This window comes from Hypanus sabinus, chromosome 3, assembly GCF_030144855.1.
Source record: "Hypanus sabinus isolate sHypSab1 chromosome 3, sHypSab1.hap1, whole genome shotgun sequence".
NCBI lineage: Eukaryota > Metazoa > Chordata > Chondrichthyes > Myliobatiformes > Dasyatidae > Hypanus > Hypanus sabinus.
In genome coordinates this window covers 48920313-48946252 of record NC_082708.1, presented here as the reverse complement: position 1 = coordinate 48946252, position 25940 = coordinate 48920313, and the positions used below count along the sequence as shown (strand labels likewise).

The 25940-nt window shown below is 40.0% G+C and overlaps 1 protein-coding gene across 1 annotated transcript in view; it reads left to right on the top strand.

Moving 5' to 3' along the window:
• The window catches only part of ddx10 (DEAD (Asp-Glu-Ala-Asp) box polypeptide 10), a 313215-nt gene that overhangs the window by 245113 nt on the left and 42162 nt on the right, over positions 1-25940 (top strand). The window contains exon 18 of the mRNA XM_059964262.1: positions 20116-20261. Coding sequence (XP_059820245.1) covers positions 20116-20261 — 146 coding nt within the window. The remainder of the gene's footprint in view (positions 1-20115; positions 20262-25940) is intronic.

Below are 25940 nucleotides of genomic sequence, written 5' to 3'. Positions count from 1 at the left end.
GAGACAGTCATGGGTAACTAAGGAAATAAAGGAAGGCATCAAACTAAAAGCTTGTGTGTACAAAGTCACCAGGAGTAATGGGAAACTGGAAGATTGGGAAAACTTTAAAAAGCAACAAAGGACCACTAAGCGAAAGAAAGGGAAGATAAATTATGAAAATAAACCAGCACAAAATATAAAAATGGATAGTAAAGTTTTTACAATTATATAAAGCGAAAAGGGTGGCCAAAGTGAATGCAGGAGAATGAGAAGGGGGAATCGATACTGGGTAATGAGAAAATGGCTGAGACTTTGAATGACTATTTTGTGTCGGTTTTCACGATGGAGGACATGTCTAACATACCAAAGAGAGATGCTATGAATGCGATGGGAAGTGAGGACCTTGATACGATAGCTGTCACTAAAGAGGTAGTGTTGAGCAAATGTAGGTCTAAATGTAAACAAGTCCCCTGGTCCTAATGGTACGGGAGGGAAAAAAAGGCAGAAGTTATAGCTGAGGCTTTGGTGATAACTTACCAAAATTCTCTGGACTCTGGGCAGGTCCCAGTGGATTGGAAGAGGCAAATGTCATGCTACTGTTCAAAAAGGATGTAGGCAAAAGGCAGGTAACTATAGGCCAGTTAATTTAATATCTGTAGCGGGGAAAATGCTTGAAGCTAGCATTAAAGAAGGAATAGCGAAGCATCTGGGAAGAAAATGATCCACCAGGCAAAGGTAGTATGGATTCAGCAAAGGCAGGTCCTGTTTAACAAAGGTATTGGAGTTCATTGAGGATATAACAAACACAGTGGACAGAGGGGAACAGATGGATGTTATTTACTTGGATTTCCAGAAGGTGTTCGATATGGTGCCACATAAAAGACTGATTTATAAGATAAGGATGCATAGAGTTGGGAGTGACGGATTAGCATGGATAGAGGAATGGTTAGCCAAAAGAAAAGCAGAAAGTTGGGATACATGGGTGTTTCTCTGGTTAATAATCAGTGGTGAGCGGTGTGCCACAGGGGCCGGTGCCGGGCCCACAACTATTCACGATATACCTTAACGATCTGGAAGAGGGGACCAAATATAGTGAATCTAAGTTTGCTGATAACACTAAATTGAGTGAAAAGAAAATTGTGCAGAAAATATGGAGAGTCTGCAGAGAGATAAAGATAGGTTACGTGAGTGGGCAAGGGTCTGGCAGATGGAGTATGATGTTGGTAAATGCGAGGTCATCCACTTTGGAAGGAAAAATGGAAGATCAGCTCATTATCTAAATGCTAGAAGATTGCAACATGTTGTTGTGCAGAAGGACGTGAGAATGTCTGTGCATGAATCACAAAAGGTTGGTTTGCAGGATTGAATTTAAGAGCAGGGAGATTATGCTGCAACTGTTCAGGGTACTGGTGAGGCCGCACCTGGAGTATGGGTGCAGTTCTGGGCTCCTTACTCGAGGAAAGATATACTGGCTTTGGAGGTGGTGCTGAAGAGGTTCACCAGGTTGATTCTGATGAGGGGGTTGAACTATGAAAGATAGTCAGCTGGAACTGTACTCACTGGAATTCACAAGATCATGAAGAGATAGAAACATATAAAATTAGGAAAGGGAGAGATGTGATAGAGGCAGGAATGTTGTTTCCACTGGTAGGTGAGACTAGAACAGGGGGCATAACCTCGAAATTTGGGGGAGTAAATTTAAGATGGAGATGAGGAGGAACTGCTTCTCTGAGAGAGTGATGAATCTGTGGAATTCTCTGCCCGATGAAGCAGTGGAGGCTACCTCAGTAAATTTACGACAGGCTTGTATGGATTTTTGCATAGTAGGGGAATTAAAGGTTATGGGGAAAAGGCAGGTAAGTGGAAATGAATCCATGGTCAGATCAGCCATGATCTTATTGAATGGCAGAGCAGGCTCGATGGGCCGGATAGGCTCCTCCTGCTCCTATTTCTTATGTTCAATTCAAGGGTTCATTCATGCATCTCCTGAATGTCAATTTTGAGTCCTTCTGAAAATAGCAGATGGCCAGTTAATTTCTTTGTTACCATTTCAACTCTGATAAATACATTTTATTTTTCCCAGAATGAAGGCCCTCAGGTTAAAGCAAATAGAAGCAGCTAGAACTAGCAATAGGCAATGAGAATAATATTGCAGGAGGGAAAGGAAACAGAATGGGCAGAAATTTTTTAAAAAGACTAAATGACAGAAGGAGAGAATTTTGGAAAGGAGGGGAGAGAACTTGAGGGTAGTGATTAGAAGTAGCTGAGGGACAGGATGGATTGCTGTTCTGTAACTCCATGGTGGCACTTATTGAAAGAGGAAAAACGCTTGAAGTCTATAAAATTCAAAAATTAATCAGAATGTAAAACTCTTAAAACCAGAACTAAACATATTCCGGTTAGCCATAACTTTGCAACAACTGGTGACCCAGAGAGAAGTAACATTTAGGTAAAAAATGTAAATTCTAACTTATACTTACTGAAATGGCAACAAGATCAGTTTTTAATCCTTCATTAATTAATTTCAAAAATAAACTAGTTATTTTTATCATACAAATTGTAATTTTAATGAAACGGAGAATTTGATGCAATAAACTAGGCAAAGTACAATGGATAATCTAAGGTATTGTTACAAGTCAGCAGAATCCATATTCTCTGGTAAACGCCATTTGTCACTGTCAAAGCTTCAATATATTTAATATCGATTTTAAAAAAGTTGCTTTATTAGACATTTGCATTTTTTATTCCCTTTTGGCTTTGGACTGTATTACCTTTGCTATTCTGAATACCAAAATACCAAAATGAATATGGCAATTCAATGAATTTCAGCCTGCAAAGTTCTGAGTTAATTGTACAACAATAGAAAAGCCTGGTCAGTTTCATTCTGTAGTATGTTTCACAGTGGAGGGATACAGAGAAAATGAGCGTTTTTAACAAATTACAGCAAGATAATATTCAACTCATTATTTAAAAGTTACTTTAGTTCAGTTACTTTAACTATCTTTTGTTTAGAAACAAGGTTCCTTTTCAAAGTTCAAAGTACATATAAGTTACCATAAACAACCCTGAGATAATTTTCCTGTGGGCATACTCAGCAATTCTGTAGAATAGTAACTATAACAGGGTCACTGACAGATCAACCAGAATGCAAAAGACAACAAACTCTACAAATGCAAATATTAATAAATAGCAGTAAATAATGAGAACATGAGATAAAGAATCCTTAAAGTGAGATTTTTGGTTTTGGGAACATCTCAATAGATGGGCAGGTGGGTTTATTATTCTGATGTTTGAGGGATAGTAACCGTACTTGAACCTGATGGTGTGAGTCCTGAGGCACCTGTACCTTCTAACTAATTGCAGTATTCAGAAAATAGCATGGCCTGGGTGGTAACATTCTCTGGTGATGGATGCTGCTTTCCTACGACAGTGTTTCATCTAGATGTGCCCAATGGTTGGGAGGGCTTTACCTGTGATGTACTGTGTCGAATCCACTACCTTTAGTAGGATTTTCTCTTCAAGTGCATTGGTGTTTCCATACCAGGCCATGATGCAGCCAGTTGATACACTTTCCACAACACAACCGTAGAAGTTTGTCAAAGTTTTAGTTAACGTGCCAAATGTTGAATATACATTCAATGTGCTCTCCATAATAAAAAATACATCCATTAATTACTACAAATATGCAAGGTAGTTTGAAGTGATCATTTTTTGCAACAGATTCTGATCAGATGATGGGGAACACAAGATTTCTTTATTCGAGGGTTGTTGAAGCTTTAATCAAAACTTATTGCGAATATTCGCAACAGCTCAAGTGAGTGGTTCTTTGAAACCTGATTAACAGTCATCAAAGAAAGACAACTGAACATTCACAATTTGAAGTGCTAATGACAAAATTGTTGGAGAGTTCAGAATGTTTGAATTTTTAAAGGTGTTTTCTCCTCCTTTAGTAGGAGAATACAAGGATCAGACCTTTCAATTAGAAACTGAAGCTGAAATATGAGTTAATGGAGAAGCAGCAGCAATATAGACAGAAAAGAGAAAATCACTGTGGAGTTGTTGAAGGGTTAAACCATTATTATTCTTTGCCAATAAATGCTGTTATAATTTTGCTCCACTCTGGTAGCCCCCCTTCATCTTCAAATGGCTTCTTGTGACTTTCTGCATATGCCTGTAGTTCACTGTTAATTTTCTCTCATTTTTCCAACAACCATCCACATCACTTTCATTATGGGGGGGTGTGGGTGGGGTGAGTGTAATACTGTCCAGGTTTGCCATTGCACAATTTAATCACATGCATTTTATTAATGAAATGGATCCCACTGTACCTGGAATCACAGCTTGAAAACTAGCCAAGACTTATTTAGCCAGTGCTATTTGATGGCATTTCTTGAACATGGAACAGAAGAAATATGATAACCAAGAGGAAGAGTGTAATTTTCTATAATATTTACTGTTGTACAGCACAGGAGTGAGATAGATCAGCTAGTTGGGTGGTGTCACACTAACAACCTTACATCAGTAAGACCAAGGAACTGATTGTGCATTTCAGGAAGGGGAAGTCGAGGGAACACACATCGAGGGATCAGCAGTGAAAAGGGTGAGCAGTTTCAAGTACTAGGGTGTCAACATCTCGGAGGATCTATCTGGGCCCAACACATTGTTGAAATTAAAGAGAAGGCATGCCACTGAATACGTATCATTAGGAGTTTGAGGTGATTAGATATATCACCAAAGACTCTAGCAAAATCCACCAGAGCATTCTGTCTTGTCGTATCACTGTCTGGTAACTGGTACAGAGGTGCTAACGCACAGGATCAGAAAAGGCTGTAGAGCTTATAAACTCAGCCATCTCCATCATTGTCACTAGCCTCTCCACTATCAAGGTCAACTTTAACAGATGATGCCTCAAGGCCAGAATCCATTATTAAGGGCTCCTCACTATCCCAAACCTGCACCTTTCTCATTGCTACCAGTAGTGAAGAGGTACAGGAAGGAGTTTTATGATACTGAACGTTTTAAGAACAGCTTCTGTACTTTATAATACATGGGTTGGCCCACAGCTTGAATGCACCCTGTAGGAGAGGCTGCGATTGTGTAAGAGAGGCTGCAGAGGAGGTTTACAAAGACGTTGTCTGAGATGGACCGTTTCGATTATGAAGAGAGACAGGAATAGGCTGGGTTTTTCCCCCCTGGAGTGGAGGTGGCTGAGATGGGATCTTCTTGAGGTCTACAAGTTAGGAGGGATGTAGACAGGGTAGATAGTGAATTTTAATGGTTTTATTGTTCTCTGGAGCACAAGGTCTATAACTAGAGGGCTTAAATTTAATGTAATGGAATAAGAGATTTAGAGTTTCACCAGAATTTTTTCACCAGAAGGTGGAATGTGTCACTGGAATTTTAATAATAGTCATTACTACATTAGTAATTGCCTCATCTCAGCATTAATCTTTCTGAATTCTAAGGATTTTAGGTAGTTTAATGTAATAAGCATTAATTTAGAGCAAGATGAAAGCTGGTCCTGTTTAATAGCTACTTTCTATATGATGACACTAAATGAGTCTCAATAATTTGCAGCCAAATAAGCCTACAGAGTTTGAAAACTAAGTCAGAATAGTTAATCTAAAACTTAATATAACTCGTACATCAGCACATTTTGTTCTTTGAAATGTGAACTATCACAATTGTAAGGTCTTGTTGCCAAGAGTTTGTTTTCGTATGATAGGCATGTAATGAATTAAGATTTTAACAGTTTTAGTTGTTGCTATAGATGCAAAGCATTTCCACTGTTTTGGAAGAAAAGGCAGAGCTAGTTATAACAGCTTTTGATTAAGTTACTGTAAAATCTTTTTTAGATATGAATATTGAGTGTCATATTATAAAAGGTTAGTGTTTAGGGAGCAAGAGTTGATTTCTAATTATAAACTGAGCTACAAATTACTTTTTATTGATTGAGAATAGTATGTCTAAAAATGCAGCTGCTATGGGTAAACAAAAATAAAGTTAAACAAGATAATTTTTCTGAAGTTTGCCTTTCAGCAAGCGCTGTGTAAATATGACTACAAATTGTTGTCTTTACAAGGCAGCAAATGTTTGCCAGTTTATTAAAATGTTGCCATCTTTCTCATCATTTATTTGAATTCTACAGCAGTTTCTTCCCTACATAGATGTGTTTTATCCCAATAATGCCGGCAAGCGTTGGTCTTGGATCATAAGTGGATCAACATTGTTTTATATACCCAGTTAATAAATCCCACATTTGAAGTACAATTAATGAAAATCCAAGGAAGGGGAGATCTCCTGATGGCACGAGCTTGTAATGGTGATGCCAATTACTAAGGCGGTTTGCAAAAGCAACAATACTGCAGATGCTGCCTAGCTAAGATAAAAATGAAAAATGCCAGGAACGCTCAGCCATTTCAATTGACGGTGTCCGGTCTTTTGTTTGAAAGCAAACAGAGGAAATCAAGTGACAGAGCATTTCTGTGATTTGTGGTGAATTTTTTTTCGTACTTAGCAGCTCAAGAATGTTTTTTTTGAATGTGGCAAACTATATGAGATCTAAGTTAAAGATCTAGCAGCGTTTGCTATTGCTTCCCACTGAAGGAGGTGGCATGCATTTCAGATTATGGTTCTGTGGTTCATTGCATATCATTTCAACCTGTGATGTACATTCATGCCAGTCAATATTATGCAATATAACCTTGGTATAAAATTCTTGTAATCATGACTATAACATTCCATGGTTCTTTGTATATCCACCTTATTTCAATCACAGGTAATTTTTTGTTAGTTTAAGGACCATAACTGACATTGTACCAGTGAGCTGTGAAATTCCTGCCTATATTAAAACAGCACAGCTTGCTTAAAAATGTAGTTACTTTCATTTGCAGTATACTTATGTAGCAAAGATAGAGTGCAGCTTAAGAGTTGTTTATAGCTGATGCTTTGCCATTACCACCTAAAGGGGCATAAGACCTATCATTCTGTATATTAATCAGTTGGTGTTGCTTACAACATTGGCAATTTAAGCATTTTTAACTTTTAAAGTTCTAAGGAATAAGCTTAACATTTCAATAAATGCAGTGGCAGGAACTCTGATATTTGTCAGGTAGGTGGGGTAATTAGTGGGTACAATGGGGAATGAGAAATCAGTGCAGGGTAATACATGCCATTGGGCAAAGTTTTGAAACAGATTTAGCTCACTGTAGCTGAGTAAATTATTATATTAGGTTATGCCCTTCCCTCATAGAAATAGATCTCAACATTGATATTTTATTTTATTTTTCCATGTCATTGTTCAGATTTTGACATTCTTGCTCTCTTCAGACTCACCATTTACACAGTGCTTGGTTCATGCTAATTTATTCTGCTTGGTCATATTGTTTAGAAATTAACTTTCTTTACTGAGCCAAGTGTAATAGGTAATGGTGGTAATGTTACCTATCTTCACCCACTGTTTCACCACTTTCAAATCTATCTTCATCATTCCTCTTCACAAAAAAGTCACTTTACTACCTCTGTCCTCACAAACCATCATCCTATCTCCAACTCACTTTCCCACCAAAGGTCTTTGAATGAGTTGTTATCTTCAAAATCTGTACTCACTTTCCTAGAATTGGACATCTAAATGCCTCCAGTCTGATTTCTGGCTGCGTCACCGCATTACATCACAAATACCACTTTGATGTCTTTACTGCAGTAAATTGCAGTCTTTAGTAAATTGATGTCTCTACTGCAGTAAGTACTCCTCCTCTTCGCAACATGGCTTCAGCCCTCGTAACAGCTCCAGCAGCGCCTCCCCGCCATTATCCATCTGGGCAGAATTGCCCTTGTTTCATTTGGTTCTTATTATCAAACCACAGCCATCATCTGCAGAGGCCCATGTGATGGATGATACTTTGCTTTTCTTGATCCTCATCACTGCGTACCCTTCCAAATTTTCAATGTAATATTTGACTATCAGGAAGGTCCAACTCGATATCCCTTTCTGGGCCATTCGCTTTCATACTATTTATCTAACATTCAGTGTTGCATGAGCAGGAAATGTTAATACTGAAGACTTGCAACCTTGGTGCTTTCTTTGTAAATTAAACTTCTGATCTGGCATAAAAACTCATTTTTCCCATTTTCTGATCTAATATGACCCTACTTTTTGAAAGCTTATCTGGTACTCTAGTTCTGCTCTGTGCCATTGTTACCTCTGGATATGGCTGTTCCTATACTGTCCTGGCTGGAGTTCCCTATTACACCCACCTACATAAGCTTATGGTCAGCTTTGTACACGTGAACTCCTGTTGCAATAACACTTCCGTTTTAAAACCAACATTGAAAAGAATAAAAATTGCAGGTGCTGGGGTCTAGTAAACAGAAACAGAAATAGTGAAAAAAACTCAGTCTGTCAAGCCGCGTCTGTGGAAAGAGAAACCAGTTAGCATATTGAGTCAGGAGCCTTTCCTCAGAACTGGTCCTTCCTATAGCCTGAAAATAGCTCCCCAATTTCTTTTACTTTAATTTTTCCCCTTAAAGCCTTTGTTACTAAACTTCTAATAAAGTTATCATCAAGTTTTGTTAGACTTTCATCATGTTCTCATTAAGTGCCCTGGTAAGAATCAGTGAGTGTGTTGGAGATGTTATGTAAGACAAGTTATTATTCTTATTAATAGTTAATGATTTAAAAATTTTAATATAATTTATTAAAAACAGTATCGTTTGTGGCAAAAAAGCCTTATCCTACCCTTTTCATCTTTTTTTTTTAGCAGATCTTTGTTTTCTTTCCTTCCTTGAGAAACTTGTTCATAATAAGGCACATGTGTTTACCGAGGAAAAGTCAAATAGCAACAAAATGCTTGATTCTCTCTTGAGTGCAGTCTAAGAACCTATTAAGTTGTATTGTCAGCTATTCAGCACTTTGTTGCTCACCAGTTCCCAGAAAATCTGATGTGGGGAAGAAAATGCATCTTTAAAAAGATCAAAGTATAACTTTGCACTGGAAAAACCTGAAGGAGCTCTAAGTCCTTCCTTTAAAAATGTCATAGAAATAGAATTAGAATATTGTGCAGAATTGCTTTTATACTTTCAATGAATGCATGAAAAAAAGAAGTTTCTCCATGAAACATTCAGGACCCTGGTGCATTCTTATTCTCAATCAGAATTTGGTAAAAACAGTTAAATTCATTTTTTTCATGCTTGAGTACTTTATGTCATTTAGCTGTTCTTGCATACAGAAAATCAGCAAAGTTGTGAGGCCTTGGAGTAGCTACTCGACTGCTTATGTCACAGTACATTACCTGTGGTGCTCCTGTTCTACAGATACTGACAGTGACAAATGAATTGGGCCATCAGTATTTCTTGGTTGATTGCTTGTACTGGGTTAAAGAAGAAATGTTCTCATCAAGTCAGTTTACAAACCATTACTAAACTAAGTTGGTGAAATTCTGATTTCTCCTTGGCAATTTAATTCACAGAACCATTATATATAAATACAAAAAATTCATTACTGTTTCCCTGACTCTCAATTGCTTCAAACTAGAGGAGATTATGTATGGAAGAAAATTTTTAAATATCCTACATATTTTGATCTTAATTGGACTGAAACTTGTAGAGGTAATCTGTTTTACTTCCATTATTAAAAGTTCAGTGTGTGTCCTGGAAAAAATACGGTCGGGTACACATTGACGTCTTCGTGCTCTTTGTGGTTAATTCTCATCATGTCTACTGTTGCTTTACGTGAGCTTTGTACCAACTGTTTCTATTAGACTTGGAGCATGTTTTTGATGAATCTTAGGGATCATAAATTGCAGCGTTTCAAATGAAAATGCTAACACTGAAAATCATATTTTGCATTAGATGTAACTGCTTCCATGCTGTAATCTTTTATAACCCAACAAAGGAGCATTCTGAACAATTTCTTCATACAGTTCAAAGGCATGAGATTGCAGGTGACCTTCATGTTATGGTTGTTTAGTTAATGGAAATTCACACCCATGGAGTTCACAGATCACTTTGAGATGCAGAATAAAATTCCCTCTTATAGAATTTACGTGGAGAAAAGATAAACAGAAGATAGAAACAGCCAATGCCGTTGATTGTGTTGGCAGTTCCAAGTCCCTCTTTGGAACACACTCACTTGTCTGAGGACGTGTGAACATGTGAGACGTCCTGGGTTGCAGTTTTGCCACACTCTTCACCTGCAAGGCATTTTCTCTGGTATGGTGCATTGTGGGGAGCCCACAGTAGCCATGGCCAGCTCCTTTATTAAGTCTCCTGTATTAATAGACATTTTATTTCACATTGTACTGCCATGGTATTTATGAGTTTCAAAGAATATATCATTGAATAAAGCCATGCACCAAGGAAGCTAAATAAACAAGTGTATTGCATTAAATGATGTGGCTTGTCACATCTCAGGCCTGTTTGCAAGATGTCAATTCTGCAGGAAATAGAATCAATTTTTATCTCGAGTTATTACCATAAAAATGTGAAACAATATGCCACCTATTCCTCCATTCTCTGCATGTTTACGAGCTTGCTGAAATGCCTCTTAAGTGACACTACTGTATCTGCTACCAGCTTCCCTCACCAGTCAGCTCCTCATAATTTTATTATCTTCTATCAGGTCTCTCTCCAACTTCAGAGAAAATAACCTATCCATTTGCTGGTATTCTCTAATCCAGGAAACGTCCAGTGAACCTCTTCTGTACCTTCTCCAAAGTCTCCGCATCTTTCCTGAAACATGGCAGCCAGAAATGCCCACACTGCTCTAAATGTGGCCTCATCAATGTTTTATAGAGCAGCAACATGACTTGATAACCTTTATATTCAATGCCCTGACAGATGAAGGCAAACATGTTGTTGCTGTTGTACATAATTGATAGCACATTTTATTTTTTGTTGTATTATTTCATACAAGGAAGCCAGAGCTAGTGTGAAGATAGAGGACTGGGGAGCTTATAAAAACTTGCAGAAGGAAACTAAGAAGGTCATTCGGAAGGAAAAGGTGAATTATGAGAGGAAGCTGGCAACTGATATCAAAGAAGATACTAAAAGCTTTTTTAAAGAATATAAAAGGTAAAAGAGAGTCGAGGATAGATATAGGACTGATACAAAATGACGCTGGAGATATTGTAATGAGAGACACAGAAAGGGCAGAGGAACTGAATGTATATTTTTCATCAGTCTTCACAGTGGAGGATGTCTGTAGTATACCGGACATTTAAGAGTGTCAGGAAAGTGAAGTTTGTGCAGTGAAAATTACAACTGAGAAGGTGATCAGGAAGCTTAATGGTCTGAGGGTGGATAAATCTCTGGACCTGATGGAATGCACCCTCGGGTTCTGAAGAAAGTAGCTGGAGAGATTGCGGAGGCATTAACAATGATCTTTCAAGAATCGATAGATTTTGGCATTGTACCAGAATGCCAAATAACTGGAAAATTGCAACTGTTACTCCGCTATTTAAGAATGGTGGGAGGCAGCAGAAAGGAAACTATAGATCTGTTAGCCTGACAGCAGTGGTTGGGAAATAGTTGGAATCGATTGTTAGGGATGAGATTACGGGAGTACCTAAAGGCACACGACAAGATAGGCCAAAGCATGCATGGTTTCCTGAAAGGAAAATCCTGCCTGATAAACCTACTGCAATTCTTTGAGGAAATTACAAGTGGGGTAGACAAAGGAGGTGCAGTAGACATGGTGTACTTGGATTCTCAGAAGGCCTTTGACAAGGTGCCGCACATGAGGCTGCTTAGCAAGATAAGAGCCCATGGAATTACAGGGAAGTTACTAGCATGGGTGGAGAATTGGCTGGTTGGCAGAAAACACAGTGGGAATAAAGGCATCCTATTCTGGCTGGCTGCTGGTTACCAGTGGAGTTCCAAAGGGGTCCATGTTGGGACCACTGCTTTTTAAGTTGTATGTCAATGATTTGAAATATATTTTTAATGGATTTGTGGCTAAGTTTGCTGATGATACAAAGATAGGTGAAGGAGTGGGTAGTGTTGAGGAAACAGAGTCTGCAGAGAGACTTAGGTAGTTTACGGGAATGGGCAAAGAAGTGACAAATGAAACACAATGTTGGAAAGTGTTTGGTCATGCACTTTGGTGGAAGAAATAAATGGGTAGACTATTATTTAGATGAGGAGAGAATTCAAAATGCAGAGATGCAGAGGGCCTTGGGAGTCCTTGTGCAAGATACCCTAAAGGTTAACCTCCAGGTTGAGTTGGTTGTGAAGAAGGCAAATGCAATGTTGCCATTCATTTCTAGAGATATAGAATAGTGGTCGCCAACCTGTCAATCGTGATCGACTGGTTGATCTTTGAGACTTTTCCCAGTAGATCCTGATTTAAAAAAAAAGAAAAATAAATACACAAATACTGTTGAGAGATTGTTTCTGGGTTGCGAGGTTTAGTTCTGTTCTTTCTGCCCAGTGTGCATGCGTGTAGCTCCCCTGCCACGCACTACAGTGTACTTCAGTGGTCCCCAACCACCAGGTTGCGAGGAAACGATTTGAGTCAGCTGCACCTTTCCTCATTCACTGTCACGCCCACTGTTGAACTTGAACACGTGAGGTCATCACCCGCCTAAACGCAGTGACACCCTCGCATCAGGGATCACTGGCCACCTCGCCCGGCCGGCAAGAAGTGCCATTGCTACTGGCCTGGAGCACGGACAGATGGGCGCCGTCTCTAAACTTGTTTAGCACACCGAATATTCATGGGGAACCCGGTGCTAAAATATTCGCAGATGACCTAATTCGGGCTCAGGGTTTTGTAAGTAGAAGAGCAGCTACTTCACTGCGATCTACTGAAAGTCATCCCTCGAGCCAAAATTTTGTCGGCCGATAGATCCTGCAAGGAGGGTGGGTGCCTCCTGTTGCACTCCTCGCTAGGTCGGTTGCTCTCTTCGGACTGCGACCAACGCGGCCCTGGTACGGGGACCTCTGGCCCTGACCTTGTCCTCTCACCCCACCCACGACCAGCTGCACCTGGCCAAGGCGTCTGACGGAGGGCAGGCAGGAGGCTGTCTAATGAGGCAATGAAGCCCTCAAAACTGCTTTGGCACCTTGACACCAAGCACCCTGCACTTAAAGACAAACCCGCTGGGCTTTTTTTCTAGTGGAAAAAGCGTGACCAAGTGGGACAGCAGCTAAGTGCTGAGAGCCACAAAAAATAAATCGCAGAATAGACTGGACATAAGGAACCTGCTTTGAATATCGCTGTATTTCTGTCGTGTTTAACACCTCCCCCGCCCCGTCGGCCGGTTCGCGGTGCATAAAAAGGGCGGCTACCCCTGGTGCTTATACATTATTTCTGCTTTCAGGTTGTGGGGTTTTACTTCTGGTCTTTTCTGTCCCAGTGCGCATGTGTGTAACTAATCGATCTGGGGTCGATCTTGCCTTCCTCTAAGGCCAAGGTAGGGGATCTTGAGCTTAAAAAGGTTGGCGACCACTAGTATAGAATATAACAGCAGGGATGTGATGTTGAGGTTCTATCAGGCACTCTTGAGACCACACCTGGAGTATTGTGTGCAGTTTTGGACTCCTTATTTTAGAAAGGCTATACTGACATTGGAGAGGGTTCAGAGAAAGCTCACGAGAATGATTCCCTGAGTGAAAGGGTTATCATATGAGGAACATCTGGCAGCTCTTGGGCTGTATTCCTGGAGTTCAGGAGAATGAGAGGGGACTCATAGAAACATTTTGAATGTTAAAAGGCCTGAATAGTTTAGTTATTTCCCACGGTAGGGGATTCTAGGACATGAGGGCACGACTTCAGGATTGAAGAATGTCCTTTTAGAACTGAGATACAGAGAAATTACTTTAGTCAGAGGGTGGTAAATCTGTGGAACTTGTTGCCATGAGCAGCTGTGGAGGCCAAGTCACTGGGTGTATTTAAGCCAGAGATAGATAAGTTCTTGATTAGCCAGGGCATCAAAGGGTATGGGGTGAAAGCAGGGGAGTGGGGATGACTGGAAGAACTGGATCAGCCCATGATTGAATGGTGGAGCAGACTCGTTGGGCCGAATGGCCTATTTCTGCTCCTATATCTTATGACGTTATGGTCTTATTTCCGTCCCCTTCAAATTTATTGATTGCTCTATTACACATCAAAGTACTTTCTGTGCCAGGTCTTTGGTGATACTGACAGAAGCTCTGCCATTCCCATTCTGGAGTAGATGAGTATGTCCTCCATTTTACCTAACATGATGGTATAATTACAAACCTCATACAAACTCTCTAACTTTCTTGAATATTTTTGATTGATAAGTATTAATAGCTGATGCTTTCAAATTACAGGAGGAATGAAAGGCAGTTAGATTTTCTACTATGTAAATAATCAAGCTACTCATAATATCAATCATTTCTAAGCTCTCATTTGATTTTGTTGGCTTCTTGCTTTCTTCTCCAAACTCCCTATTTTGCTCTTGCTGCCTTACCCCCAGTTTTGGTTTTATGCCCACCCCACTTTCTCTCCTTGGATTTTTGCCTCAATCCTGCAACCTTAGTCTTGCTTTTCCAGTCAGGTTCTCCTTGCTATTTATCCTGGCACATTTATTGATTGTCCTTGAGAAGGTAACAGTGAGCTGCGTCCTTGATCCTCCTCAGTCCCTGTGGTGAATGCAGTCCCACAGGCCTGTTGGGTGGGGAGTCTGATAATTAGAACCTGCAATGATTGAGAACCAGTGATGCATTCTCAAATCTTGGAGGGTTCTTGCTGGTGGCAATGTACCCATGCACCAACTGTCCTTGTTTTCCTTGATGGTGGAGTTACAGAGTTGGCAGGTGTAGTTGGAGTAATTTCTGTGTGTAACTGCATTGTAATTTGTACATTATACACACTTGTGCTTGCTGAAGGGACTGAATGTGTAGGGACGTTGATGGGGCACCAGTCAAGTGGGCTGTGTAACCTAGATAATGTTGAGCTTTTGAGGTGTTACTAGAGTTGCATTCATCTAAGAAGAACTTGTTCTTAAATGTTGAGTGTGCATCTTCAGGCCCCTGTATCTCCTCTCTGAAGGTGGTCATGCAGAGAGGGCATGTCTTGAATGGTGAGGGTCCTTATTGAGGCATCCTTCTTGAGGCATCTCCTTCTGAAGATGTATTTGATGGTGGGGAGGCTAGTGGAAATATTTCAAATCTACCCCGCCATGCCCCATATGTATTTCAATAAGGTCACCGTCCACATGGGTGCTGTACTTAGTGCAGCCTCACTTGTATATTTGAAATATGCTTCCCTCTTTTTCACTGCAACTACTTAACAATAAAGTTCAGAATGTCAGGTGTGTGTGCAAAACAAAGCTTTTCTTTTGGTGCCTGTGACGATAATAAACCAATTCTCTTATACATTAGTAAATTAATGCCAAAATGAACCCTCAGGTATTATTATTTTACACTGCTCTCACTTAGTTGCAACTTATTTATGTAAAGAACTCATCAAATACCGGTACCTGTTCAGTCCTTGAAGCCAGAATCTTAATTTATTTTCCTTGTTTAGTTTCCTTTGTTCAATCTCCCCCAGATAAGACACCAATCATTCATAATCAAAATGCATATTTGTTCATAGAATATTGGACAGTACCATGTATCCACCATCTTGGCCTGTCAGTGATGGTGATTTAGCAATTTAAACATCTGATTTTTCTCCTCTGCAGTAAAACCAAAGCACAGTTGTAGGGAAATGTAAGTTTAAGTTCCTTATGTGACTCAACACAGAACAGGAATTTTGAGTTGTTTGGAGGAGGAGAAAGAGATATGTCTATCTACATCATTCCTCTGTTTTGCGTCAGAACTGGTTATATTTTTCAGCTGCATGGAACCGAGCAGCAGGCGCCTGGGATTTTTTTCTTCATAATTAATTTTCTAAATCATAATTTAATTAATTTATTTTTTTTAAGATACAGCATGGAATAGGCCCTTCAAGCCTCACTGCCCAGCAATCCCCTGATTTAATCCTAACTTAATCACAGAACAATTTACCTTCCAATCAGTACATCTTCAGACTGTGGGAGGAAACCAGAGTACTGGGAGAAAACCCACGCAGTCACAGGGAAAACATACGAATTCCTTACAGATGCAGTGGGAGTTGAAGACGGGTTACCTGTACTGTAAACTGTTGGGCTATAGTGCACACCCAATCCAAATATATTCAAGAATAGTCAATTTAGATGGAATATTGCTATTGTAAGGATTGTAGTTACGCATTCAGCTTTGTATTGGTTAGAATTTTGGACAGTTAATACATTTTGCTGGCTAATGTTATGTAATTACACTCCTCAGGATAGTCCCCTGGTATCTTTGTAGGTTTTGATCAAAATTACTGCTTCTACTCAGTATGCTGAATGCAGTGCTTCTACTGTAATCAATTCAAGTGGCCTTTTCACTATGTTATCTCAAAATGACAGATTCTTTTGAATGAGTGATATATCTTTAGGTTTTTCGCTTGAAAACTTGTCTCAAGTTGCACAGAGCAAGTGTATTGATAGACTACAGATTTTAAAAAAATGAGTTTCAATTTGCACTAATACCATTGTTGTATGATCTTCATTGTGATCTGTAATTGAATAGAATTGTTATCATTTTCTATCATCATTGAATCTCAGGTATAAAATGGACTTGGATAAGGGCATATTTTTAAAGTTTGGTGCAGCAATCTTCAGTTTCACCATTCAGCCCGTACATGAAAACTAGGTTGTAACATTGTAGCAATATTTCCTGTAATAAGACCTTAAGATCACAGGGTATAAGAGCAGAATTTGGCCCATCACATTTCTTCCATCATTTCGTCATGGCTGCTCCATTTCCCTCTCAACCCCGATCTCCTGCTTTCTTCCACTCACTGGCTAAAGAAATTCCTCCTCATCTCTGTTCTAAATGAGCGCCCCTGTGTTCTGAGACTGTGCCCTCTGGTCCTAGACTCCCTCACCTTAAGAAACATCATCTCCACATCCATTCTAGGCCTTCCAACATTCGGTAGGTTTCAATGAGATCCCGGCCCTTGTTCTGAATTCCAGGGAGTACAGTCCCAGAGCCATCAATCAAACTGCATAGAGTATCCCTTTCATTCCTGGACTCATTCTCGTGAACCTCCTTTGAACCTTCTCCAGTGTCAGCACATCCTTTCTTAGATAAACTGCTCTCAATACTTCAAGTGAGGCCTCACCAGTGCCTGAAAAAGCCTCAACATTACATCTTTGCTTTTATATCCTAGTCCTCTTGAATTGAATACTTGCATTGTATTTACCTTCCTCACCACTGACTCCACCTGCAAATTTACCTGTAGGGAATCCTGCGGTGGACTCCCAACTCCCTTCGCATATCCTTTGAATATCCTCTGCGTATAGAAATTAGTCTATGCTTTTATTTCTTCTATGGAACTGCATAGCCATACACACTGTATTGCTTCTGCATCCTCTGTTTCTTCAACAGAAACTGCCCTTCTCCCTGTTTCAAATTGTCTGCAAACTTGGCCACAGAGCCATCAATTCTGTCATCCAACATAAAAAAAGAAGTGGCCAACACAGAGCCCTAGAAAAGGCTTGCTTTATTCAAGCAACACACACAAAATGCTGGTGGAATGCCTCGTGTTTGCTTTATTCATTCTTTGCTTTCTGCCAATCAGCCAATGCTCTATCGATGCTAGTATTTTTCCTGTAATACCATTGGCTCTTAACCTATTAAGCAGTCTCATGTACGGCATCTTGTCAAATGCAAGTGCACAGCATCCATCGATTCTCCTTTGTCCATCCTGCCTGTTATTTCTTCAAATAATTTCCACAGATTTATCATGCAAGATCTTCCCTTAAGGAAACTATGCTGATTTCAGTCTATTTTATCATGTGCCTCCAAGTATCCTGAAACCACATCCGTAGCAATTGACTCCCAACATCTTCCTAACCACTGAGGTCAGACTAACTGGCCTATAATTTACTTTCTTCTGAATCCCTCCCTTCTTGAAGAGTGAAGTGACATTTGCAATTTTCCAGTCCTCTGGAACCATGCCAGAATCTATCGATTCTTGAAAGATCATTATTAATGCACTCACAATCTCTTCAACCATCACTTTTAGAACCATCAGGTGTAGACCATCTGGTCCAGGTGATTTATCTACCTTAGACTTTTCAATTTCCCAAGCATCTTCTCTTTAGTAATGACAACTTCTGCCCCCTGACACTCCTGAAATCCAGCATACTGATAATGTCTTCCATCAACAGACTTTAATGTGATGCAAATTACTTATTCACTTTGTCCGCCATTACTATGTCTCCAGCAACATTTTCCAGTGGTTTGATATCTACTCTTGCCTCTCTTTTACTCTTAATACATCTGAAGAAATATATGCTATCCTTTTTAATATTATTGGCCAGCTTACTTTAGTATTCCATCTTTTCCCTTGTGATTTTTTAGTTGCCTTCTGTATTGCTTTTAAAAGCTTCCCAATCCTCTTAGCTTCCCACTAATTTTTGTTCTGTTGTGTGCCCTCTCTTTGGTGTTTGATTTCCCTTGTTAGCCACAGTTGCATCATTGTGCCTTTATCGTACTGCTACTTTGGGATGTATCAATCTTATACCTTCCGAATTGTTCCCAGAAATTCCAGCCATTGCTGCTCTGCTGTCATCCCTGATGGTGTCCTCTTTCAATCAACTTTGGCCAGCTCCTCACTCATGCCTCTGTAACTCCCTTATATTCCACTGTAATACTGATACATCTGACTTTAGCTTCTCCCTCTCAAACTGCAGGGTGAATTCTCACACATTATGATCACTGGCCCCTAAGGAGTTTTCTATCTCAAACTCACTAATGAATTCCATTTCATTACTCAACACCCAATCCAGAATAGCTGATCACCTAGCGGGCTCAATCACAAACTGCTCTAGAAAGCTGTCTTGTTGGCATTCTTCAAATACCCCTCTTGGGATTCAGCACCAGCCTGATTTTCCCAATCTACCTGCATATTGAAATCCCCCATGAATATTGTAACATTGCCCTATTCATGTTGCTTTTCTATCTCCTTTTGTCATTTGTAGCCCACAACCTGGCTACTGTTCAAAGGCCTGTATATAATTCCTTCAGGGTCTTTTTACCCTTGCAGTTTCTTAGCTCTATCCGCAATGGTTCAACACATTCCGATCCCATGTCATCTCTTTCTAAGGATTTGATTTAATTTTTACCAGCAAAGCCATCCCACCCCCTCTGCCTATCTGTCTGTCATTTTGATACAGTGCGTATCCTTGGATGTTAAGCTTCCAGCTATAATCTTCTGTTAGCTATGACTCAGTGATGCCCACAATGTCATACCTGCCAAACTCTAACTGTGCTACAAGATCACCTATCTTATTCTGTATACTGCATGCATTCAAATATAACACCTTCAGTCCTGTATTCATCCTGCTTTTCAGCTTTCTGCCTAGCTTCCTAAAATCTGTCTTCAGCCCTCCTTGCCTTTCTTATCTATGCCATTGGTGCCAAGACTTCTGGCTGCTCACACCTCTCCCTTTAGAACGCTGTGGACCTGATCTGAAACATCCCGGACCCTGGCACCTGGGAGACAACATACCATCCAGGTGCTTCTCTCATGACCACAGAATCTTGTCTCTATTCCTATAACTATGGAACCTCCTGTGATTGCTGCAGTCCTCTTCAACTCTTCTGAGCCACAGTGCTAGGGTCAGTGCCAGAGACCCTGTCATTGCAGCTCCCCTGGTGGTCGCCCCCTCAATAGTATTTAAAGCAGTATACCTCAACTTATTATTGAGGGGAACAGCCACTTTTGTTAATAATGTTAGTCTACTGAAATAATATTTTTTTTATTTACAGTATTGTTTCTAATGTAAAGTGTTTGAGAATATGGGTTTTTTTTTGCTCTGTGCATTCCCTTACAATTAATCTTTTTAGTAAAATTGGGGAAGGTGAGTGTTATAGAAGTTTGATAGTGCAGCTCATGCTGAGGAAATCAAGCACAGCAGGTGCCAGTGAGGAATAGGTATGCACAATTTTTTAAGCTTTTAAATGTTGCTGTGAAAAGAAATAAAATTGACTTCAAGCCTGAACTGAATGACTATATTTGTTTTTAGATGATAAAAAATAATTTTCCAATAAGTTTATTTTACTGAATGTTATTGATTTGCCTTTTTATCTTAGCAATCTGAAGAGGAGGCTGTTGCTTACCTGGAACGGAGTGACGGGGAGGAAAGTTTTGATCCTTCTGAACTTCCTGATCCTGATAAATGTAGAGACTCCGATGAGAACGATGACAGTAGTGTTTCGGAATCTGAAGACTATTACAGGTTAGTTTTCTTTTGTGCGGAGGAATCTTTGTTTTTGTTTCATACAGAGAACTATTTTGTCCATGTTTAAAAGTGAAAAGGGCCCTTACAAAATGTTCCCTGATTGCTAGTAATTAGTTCAGTTACCAGTTTTTTAAAAGTTACAAGATTTCAAAGACCCCATTTTTTCCGTTTCTATGGGAACTAATCTGGCTAATAGAGGAAGGGGTAAGTTTTAGCAAATTATCTTGTTATGTTCAGGTATGATGGAAGTCACTGTAATGACGTAAGAGCTCTCTGCACAGTGACTTGAGTGCCTTTGAAATCACACTGACTATATAAGATAATTTTGTTGATTTCTAAATGATTGTTTCCAGACAGGTGGTCCATGTACTTTTTTGCCAAAGCATTTGTCCATTGTAAAAAAATATTGTTCTTGTCTTATTTCTTTGGTTTGGATAGCTTAATTTATCATTTTTAGACCATAAGGCAGAGGAGCAGAAGTCGGCCATTCGGCCCATTGAGTCTGCTCCACCATTTTATCATGAGCTGATCCATTCTCCCATTTAGTCCCACTCCCTTGCCTTCTCACCATAACCTTTGATGCCCTGGCTACTCAGATACCTATCGATCTCTGCCTTAAATACGCCCAATGACTTGGCCCCCACTGCTGCCTGTGGCAACAAATTCCACAGATTCACTACCCTCTGGCTAAAAAAATTTCTTCGCATCTCTGTTCTGAATGGGTACCCTTCAATCCTTTAGTCATGCCGTCTTGTACTAGGCTCCCCTACCATGGGAAACAACTTTGCCACTTCCACTCTGTCCATGCCTTTCAATATTCAAAATGTTTCTATGAGAGTCCCCCTCATTCTTCTAAACTCCAAGGAGTGCAGTCCAAGAGTGGTCAAACATTGCTCATATGTTAACCCTCTCATTCCCAGAATCATTCTCGTGAATCTTCTCTGAACCCTCTTCAACGTCAACACATCCTTTCTTAAATAAGGAGCCCAAAACAGAACACAGTATTCCAAGTGAGGTCTTACCAGTGCCTTACAGAGCCTCAACATCACATCCCTGCTCCTATACTCTATTCCTCTAGAAATGAATGCCAACATTGCATTCGCCTTCTTCACCACCGGCTCAACCTGGAGGTTTACCTTAAGGGTATCTTACACAAGAACTCCCAAGTACCGTTGCATCTCAGAACTTTGAATTCTCTCCCCATTTAAATAATAGTCTGGCCGTCTATTTCTTCTAACAAAGTGCATGACCATACACTTTCCACCATTATAATTCATTTGCCACTTCTTTGCCCATTCTCCCAATCTATCCAAGTCTCTCTGCAGTCTCTCTGTTTCCTCAGCACTACTGGCCCCTCCACCTATCTTTGTATCATCAGCAAACTTAGTCACAAAGCCTTCGATTCCATAATCCAAATTGTTGATATACAGTGTAAAAAGAAGCGGCCCCAACACGGACCCCTGTGGAACACCACTGGTAACCGGCAGCCAACCAAAATGAGATCCCTTTATTCCCTCTCTCTGTTTCCTGCCAATCAGCCAATGCTCTATCCTTGTATGTAATTTTCCTGTAATTCTGTGGGCTCTTACCCTGTTTAGCAGACTCATGTGGCACCTTTTCAAAGGCCTTCTGAAAATCCAAATGCACAACATCCACTGCATCTCCCTTGTCTAGCCTACTTTGTAATTTCCTCAAAAAATTGCAATAGGTTTGTCAGGCAGGATTTTCCTTTAAGTAAACCATGCTGAGTTTGGCCTAACGTCATATGCCTCGAGATACTCCATAACCTCATCCTTGACAATCAACTCCAACAACTTCCCAACCACTGATGTCAAGCTAACAGGTCCGTAATTTCCTTTTGCTTCCTTGCCCCCTTCTTAAATAGCGGAGTGACATTTGCAATCTTCCAGTCCTCTGGAACCATGCCAGAATCTATTGACTTTTGAAAGATCATTGCTAATGCCTCGGTAATCTCCACAGCTACTTCCTTTAGAACATGAAGGTGCATTCCATCTGGTCTGGGAGATTTATCTACCCTTAGACTATTCAGCTTCTTGAGTACTTTGTCTGTTGTAATTGTGACTGTACACACTTCTCTTCCCTGCCACCCTTGAGTTCCAGTAAACTGCTGATGTCTTCCTCAGTGAAGACTGATGCAAAATACTCGTTCAGTTCCTCCGCCATCTCCTTATCTCCCATTACGATTTCTCCAGCATCGTTTTCTATCGGTCCTATATCTACTCTCACCTGTCTTTCACACTTTATGTACTTGAAAAAGCTTTTAGTATCCTCTTTGATATTATTTGGTAGCTTCCTTTCATAGTTCTCTTTTCCCTCTTAATGACCTTCTTAGTTTCCTTTTGTAAGCTTTTAAAAACTTCCCAATCCTCTGTCTTCCCACTACTTTTTGCTTCCTTGTATGCCCTCTCCTTTGCTTTTACTTTGGCTTTGGCTTCTCTTGTCAGTCCCGGTTGCATCCTTTTTCCATTCAAAAATTTCTTCTTGTTTGGAATATATCTGTCTTGCACCTTCCTCACTTCTTGCACAAACTCTAGCCACTGCTGTTCTGTCCTTCCCGCTAAGTGTCCCTTTCCAGTCAACCTTGGCCAGTTCCTCTCTCACGCCACTGTAATTTCCTTTACTCCACTGAAATACCAACACATCGGATTTCGGCTTCTCTTTCCCAAATTTCACAGTGAACTCAATCATCACAATCTCCTAAGAGTTCCTTCACTTCAATCTCTCTAATCACCTCTGGTTCATTGCACAATACCCAATCCAGTACAGCTGATCCCCTAGTGGGCTCAACAACAAACTGTTCTAAAAAGCCATCTCGTAGACATTCTACAAATTCTCTCTCTTGAGATCCAGTGCCGACCTGATTTTCCCAATCCACTCGCATGTTAAAATCCCCACAATTATCATAACACTGCCCTTCTGGCAAGCCTTTTCTTTTTCCTTTTGTAATTTGTAGTCCTCATCACTGCAGCTGTTAGGAGGCCTGTATATAACTGCCATCAGGGTTCTCTTACCCCTACGATTTCTTAGCTCAACCCATAAAGGTTCTGCACCTTCCGATCCTATGTCACCTCTTTCTAATGATTTAATATCATTTCTTACCAATAAAGCCATGCCACCCCATCTGCCTACCTACCTATCCTTCCGACATATTGTGTATCAGCTCCCAGAGACAATGCATCCTTTAGCCACGTCTCAGTGATGGCCACCATATCATACCTGCCAATCTGTAGCTGTACGACAAGATCATCCACCTTATTCCTTATGCTGTGTGCATTTAAATACATAGAATTTTAGTCCAGAATTTGGTACTCTTTGCTTTGATTGCAGTGCAAATTTATTGCACTGTAACTCATCCCAATGGCTGCAAATTTGCCCCATCACTTGCCTGTCCTTCCTGACATCTTTACTGCTCACTATCTTAGATTTATTTCTGTTTTCCCCCTCCTCCGCTCTATCATTCTGGTTCTCACCCCCCTTTTGCCTCTTGTTATGGAGATGAAATGCTTTTGTTCAGCCAGCATGATTATTAGTTTAGTCATTTACTTTTTTGTTTTCCTTTCTTCATTATGGGATTTTTTTTAAAATGTCCAAAAGGAATTACCCAGGCTTTCTGAAGTTATTACAGCTTCTGTTGCTTTCTGTTGTACACCAGAAGAAATGTTTGTTAATTAGCTTTAACGTTGAAGTACTGTAAGTGCTAAATATGCCGCTTTTCCCTGTTCTTTTCAGTGTCCCTAGTTTACTGTGCACAAAGCTATTCTGAGATTTGTGCTAGACTCATTCACTCACTCATCTCTGATGTTAATTGCATCTTGATAATGGCAAAATGCTTTCCTTTACATCCTTTGCCTTTGGGCTGGCTTGCTGATTTAATAAGTACATTTTCCCAAAAATGTAAAAGCACTTTTCATGTATCTAATTAACTGAGATGCTTTATTGAGGCCTGTATTATTTTATTTGGATTGACGAGGCTATAAACTGTGTTTAAAACCTCGTACGTTATTAAGAAAATAGGTGGGTGATACTTACAAGCACCATCACATTGCTAGAAAATAACTGGAAGACTTAAGCATTGGTTTAATTTTGAATCATTTTGTTCTGAATTAGAAGAAAAGTACCTTTTTATGTATATCTTAGGAATTGTTTTAAAATAACTTGTTATTGGCAAGCTTTTACCAGAAACTCAGGTGGAAACCGTTACAAGGGCATACCACAGTTTGCCTCCAACCTGGTCTTTCCTCCAGCTTTGGGGCAGAAGCACTTGGGGAAATTAGGGAAATGGGCAAAGATGTTCTGATGGAATATAATGTAGGGAGGTGCATGGTCATGCACTTTGGCAGAAGGAATAAAGGCTATTTTCTAAAAGGGGAGAAAATTAAAAAATCAGAGGTGCGAAGAGATTTGGGAACTCTCATGCAGGATTTCCTAAAGTTTAATTTGCAGGTTGAGTTGGTGGTAAGGAAGGCAAATGCAATGTTAGCATTCATTTTGAGAGGACTAGAATACAAAAGCAAATATGCAATGCTTAGGCTTTTTAAGACATCGATCAGACCACAGTTGGAATATTGTGAGTAATTTTGGGCCCCTTATCTAAGAAAGGATGTGCTGGTATTGGAGAGGAGGAGGTTCACGCAAATGATCCCAGGAATCAAAGGGTTAACATATGAGAATCATCTGATGGCTCTGGATCTGCACTCGCTGGAGTTTAAGAAGAATGAGGGGCAGAAGAATCTTATTGAAACCTATCAAATATTGAGAGGTCTGGATGTGGAGAGGATGTTTCCTATTGTGAGGGAGCTACAACCAGAGGGCACAGCCTCAAAATTGATCCTCATCCATTTAGAACAGAGATGAGGAAAGATTTAATCAGAGGGTGGTAAATTTGTGGAATTAATTGCCATAGTGGCTGTGCAGGCCAAGTTATTGAGTATATTGAAAGCAATGGTTGATGAGTTCTTGATTTGTCAGGGCATCATCTGTTACAGGGAGAAGGTAGGAGAATGGGGTTGAGAGGGATAATGGATCAGTCATGTTGTAGAGGTGGAGCAGACTCAATGGGCCAAATGGCTAATTGTGCTCCTATATCTTAAGGTTTGAGGCAGAATTATAAGCTTGACAGGACACTTGTACATCTGTAAAGAGTGACCACATGTTGAACTGAAGTGGAAGAAAAAAGCTGAAAGCTTTGTTCAGGAAAAAATCTATTGAGTCCATTTCTAAGTGGGGAGGGGCTGGCTTTTTTCTCATCTGTACTTAAGAATAGAGCTGGATTTAAATGAAAGGCTGTATTTATTTTTTTTAGTTGACAAACAGTATGGAGTAGGCCTTTTGAGCCACACCACCCAGCAAATCTCCTAATTTTAGTTGTAACCTACTGCAGGCCATGCTCGTGGCTAGAAAATGTAAGCATTGTACACATCCTTGTCCGAGATGAGGTAATTGACAAATGCACAGAGGTAAATGGACAGGACCATGCAGTTCAAAACAGCAAAATTATATTTTGCTTTATTTTCATTGTATGTTTCAAACCAGATCTAATGCCTTTATATTTTTGCCCTCTTCATTGCCGATAAACACAAAAAAAAGGCAATCACCCATCAGTATCCATCCCTGAGATTTTCACCACACGTTGAAACACCTGCCAACCTACACACA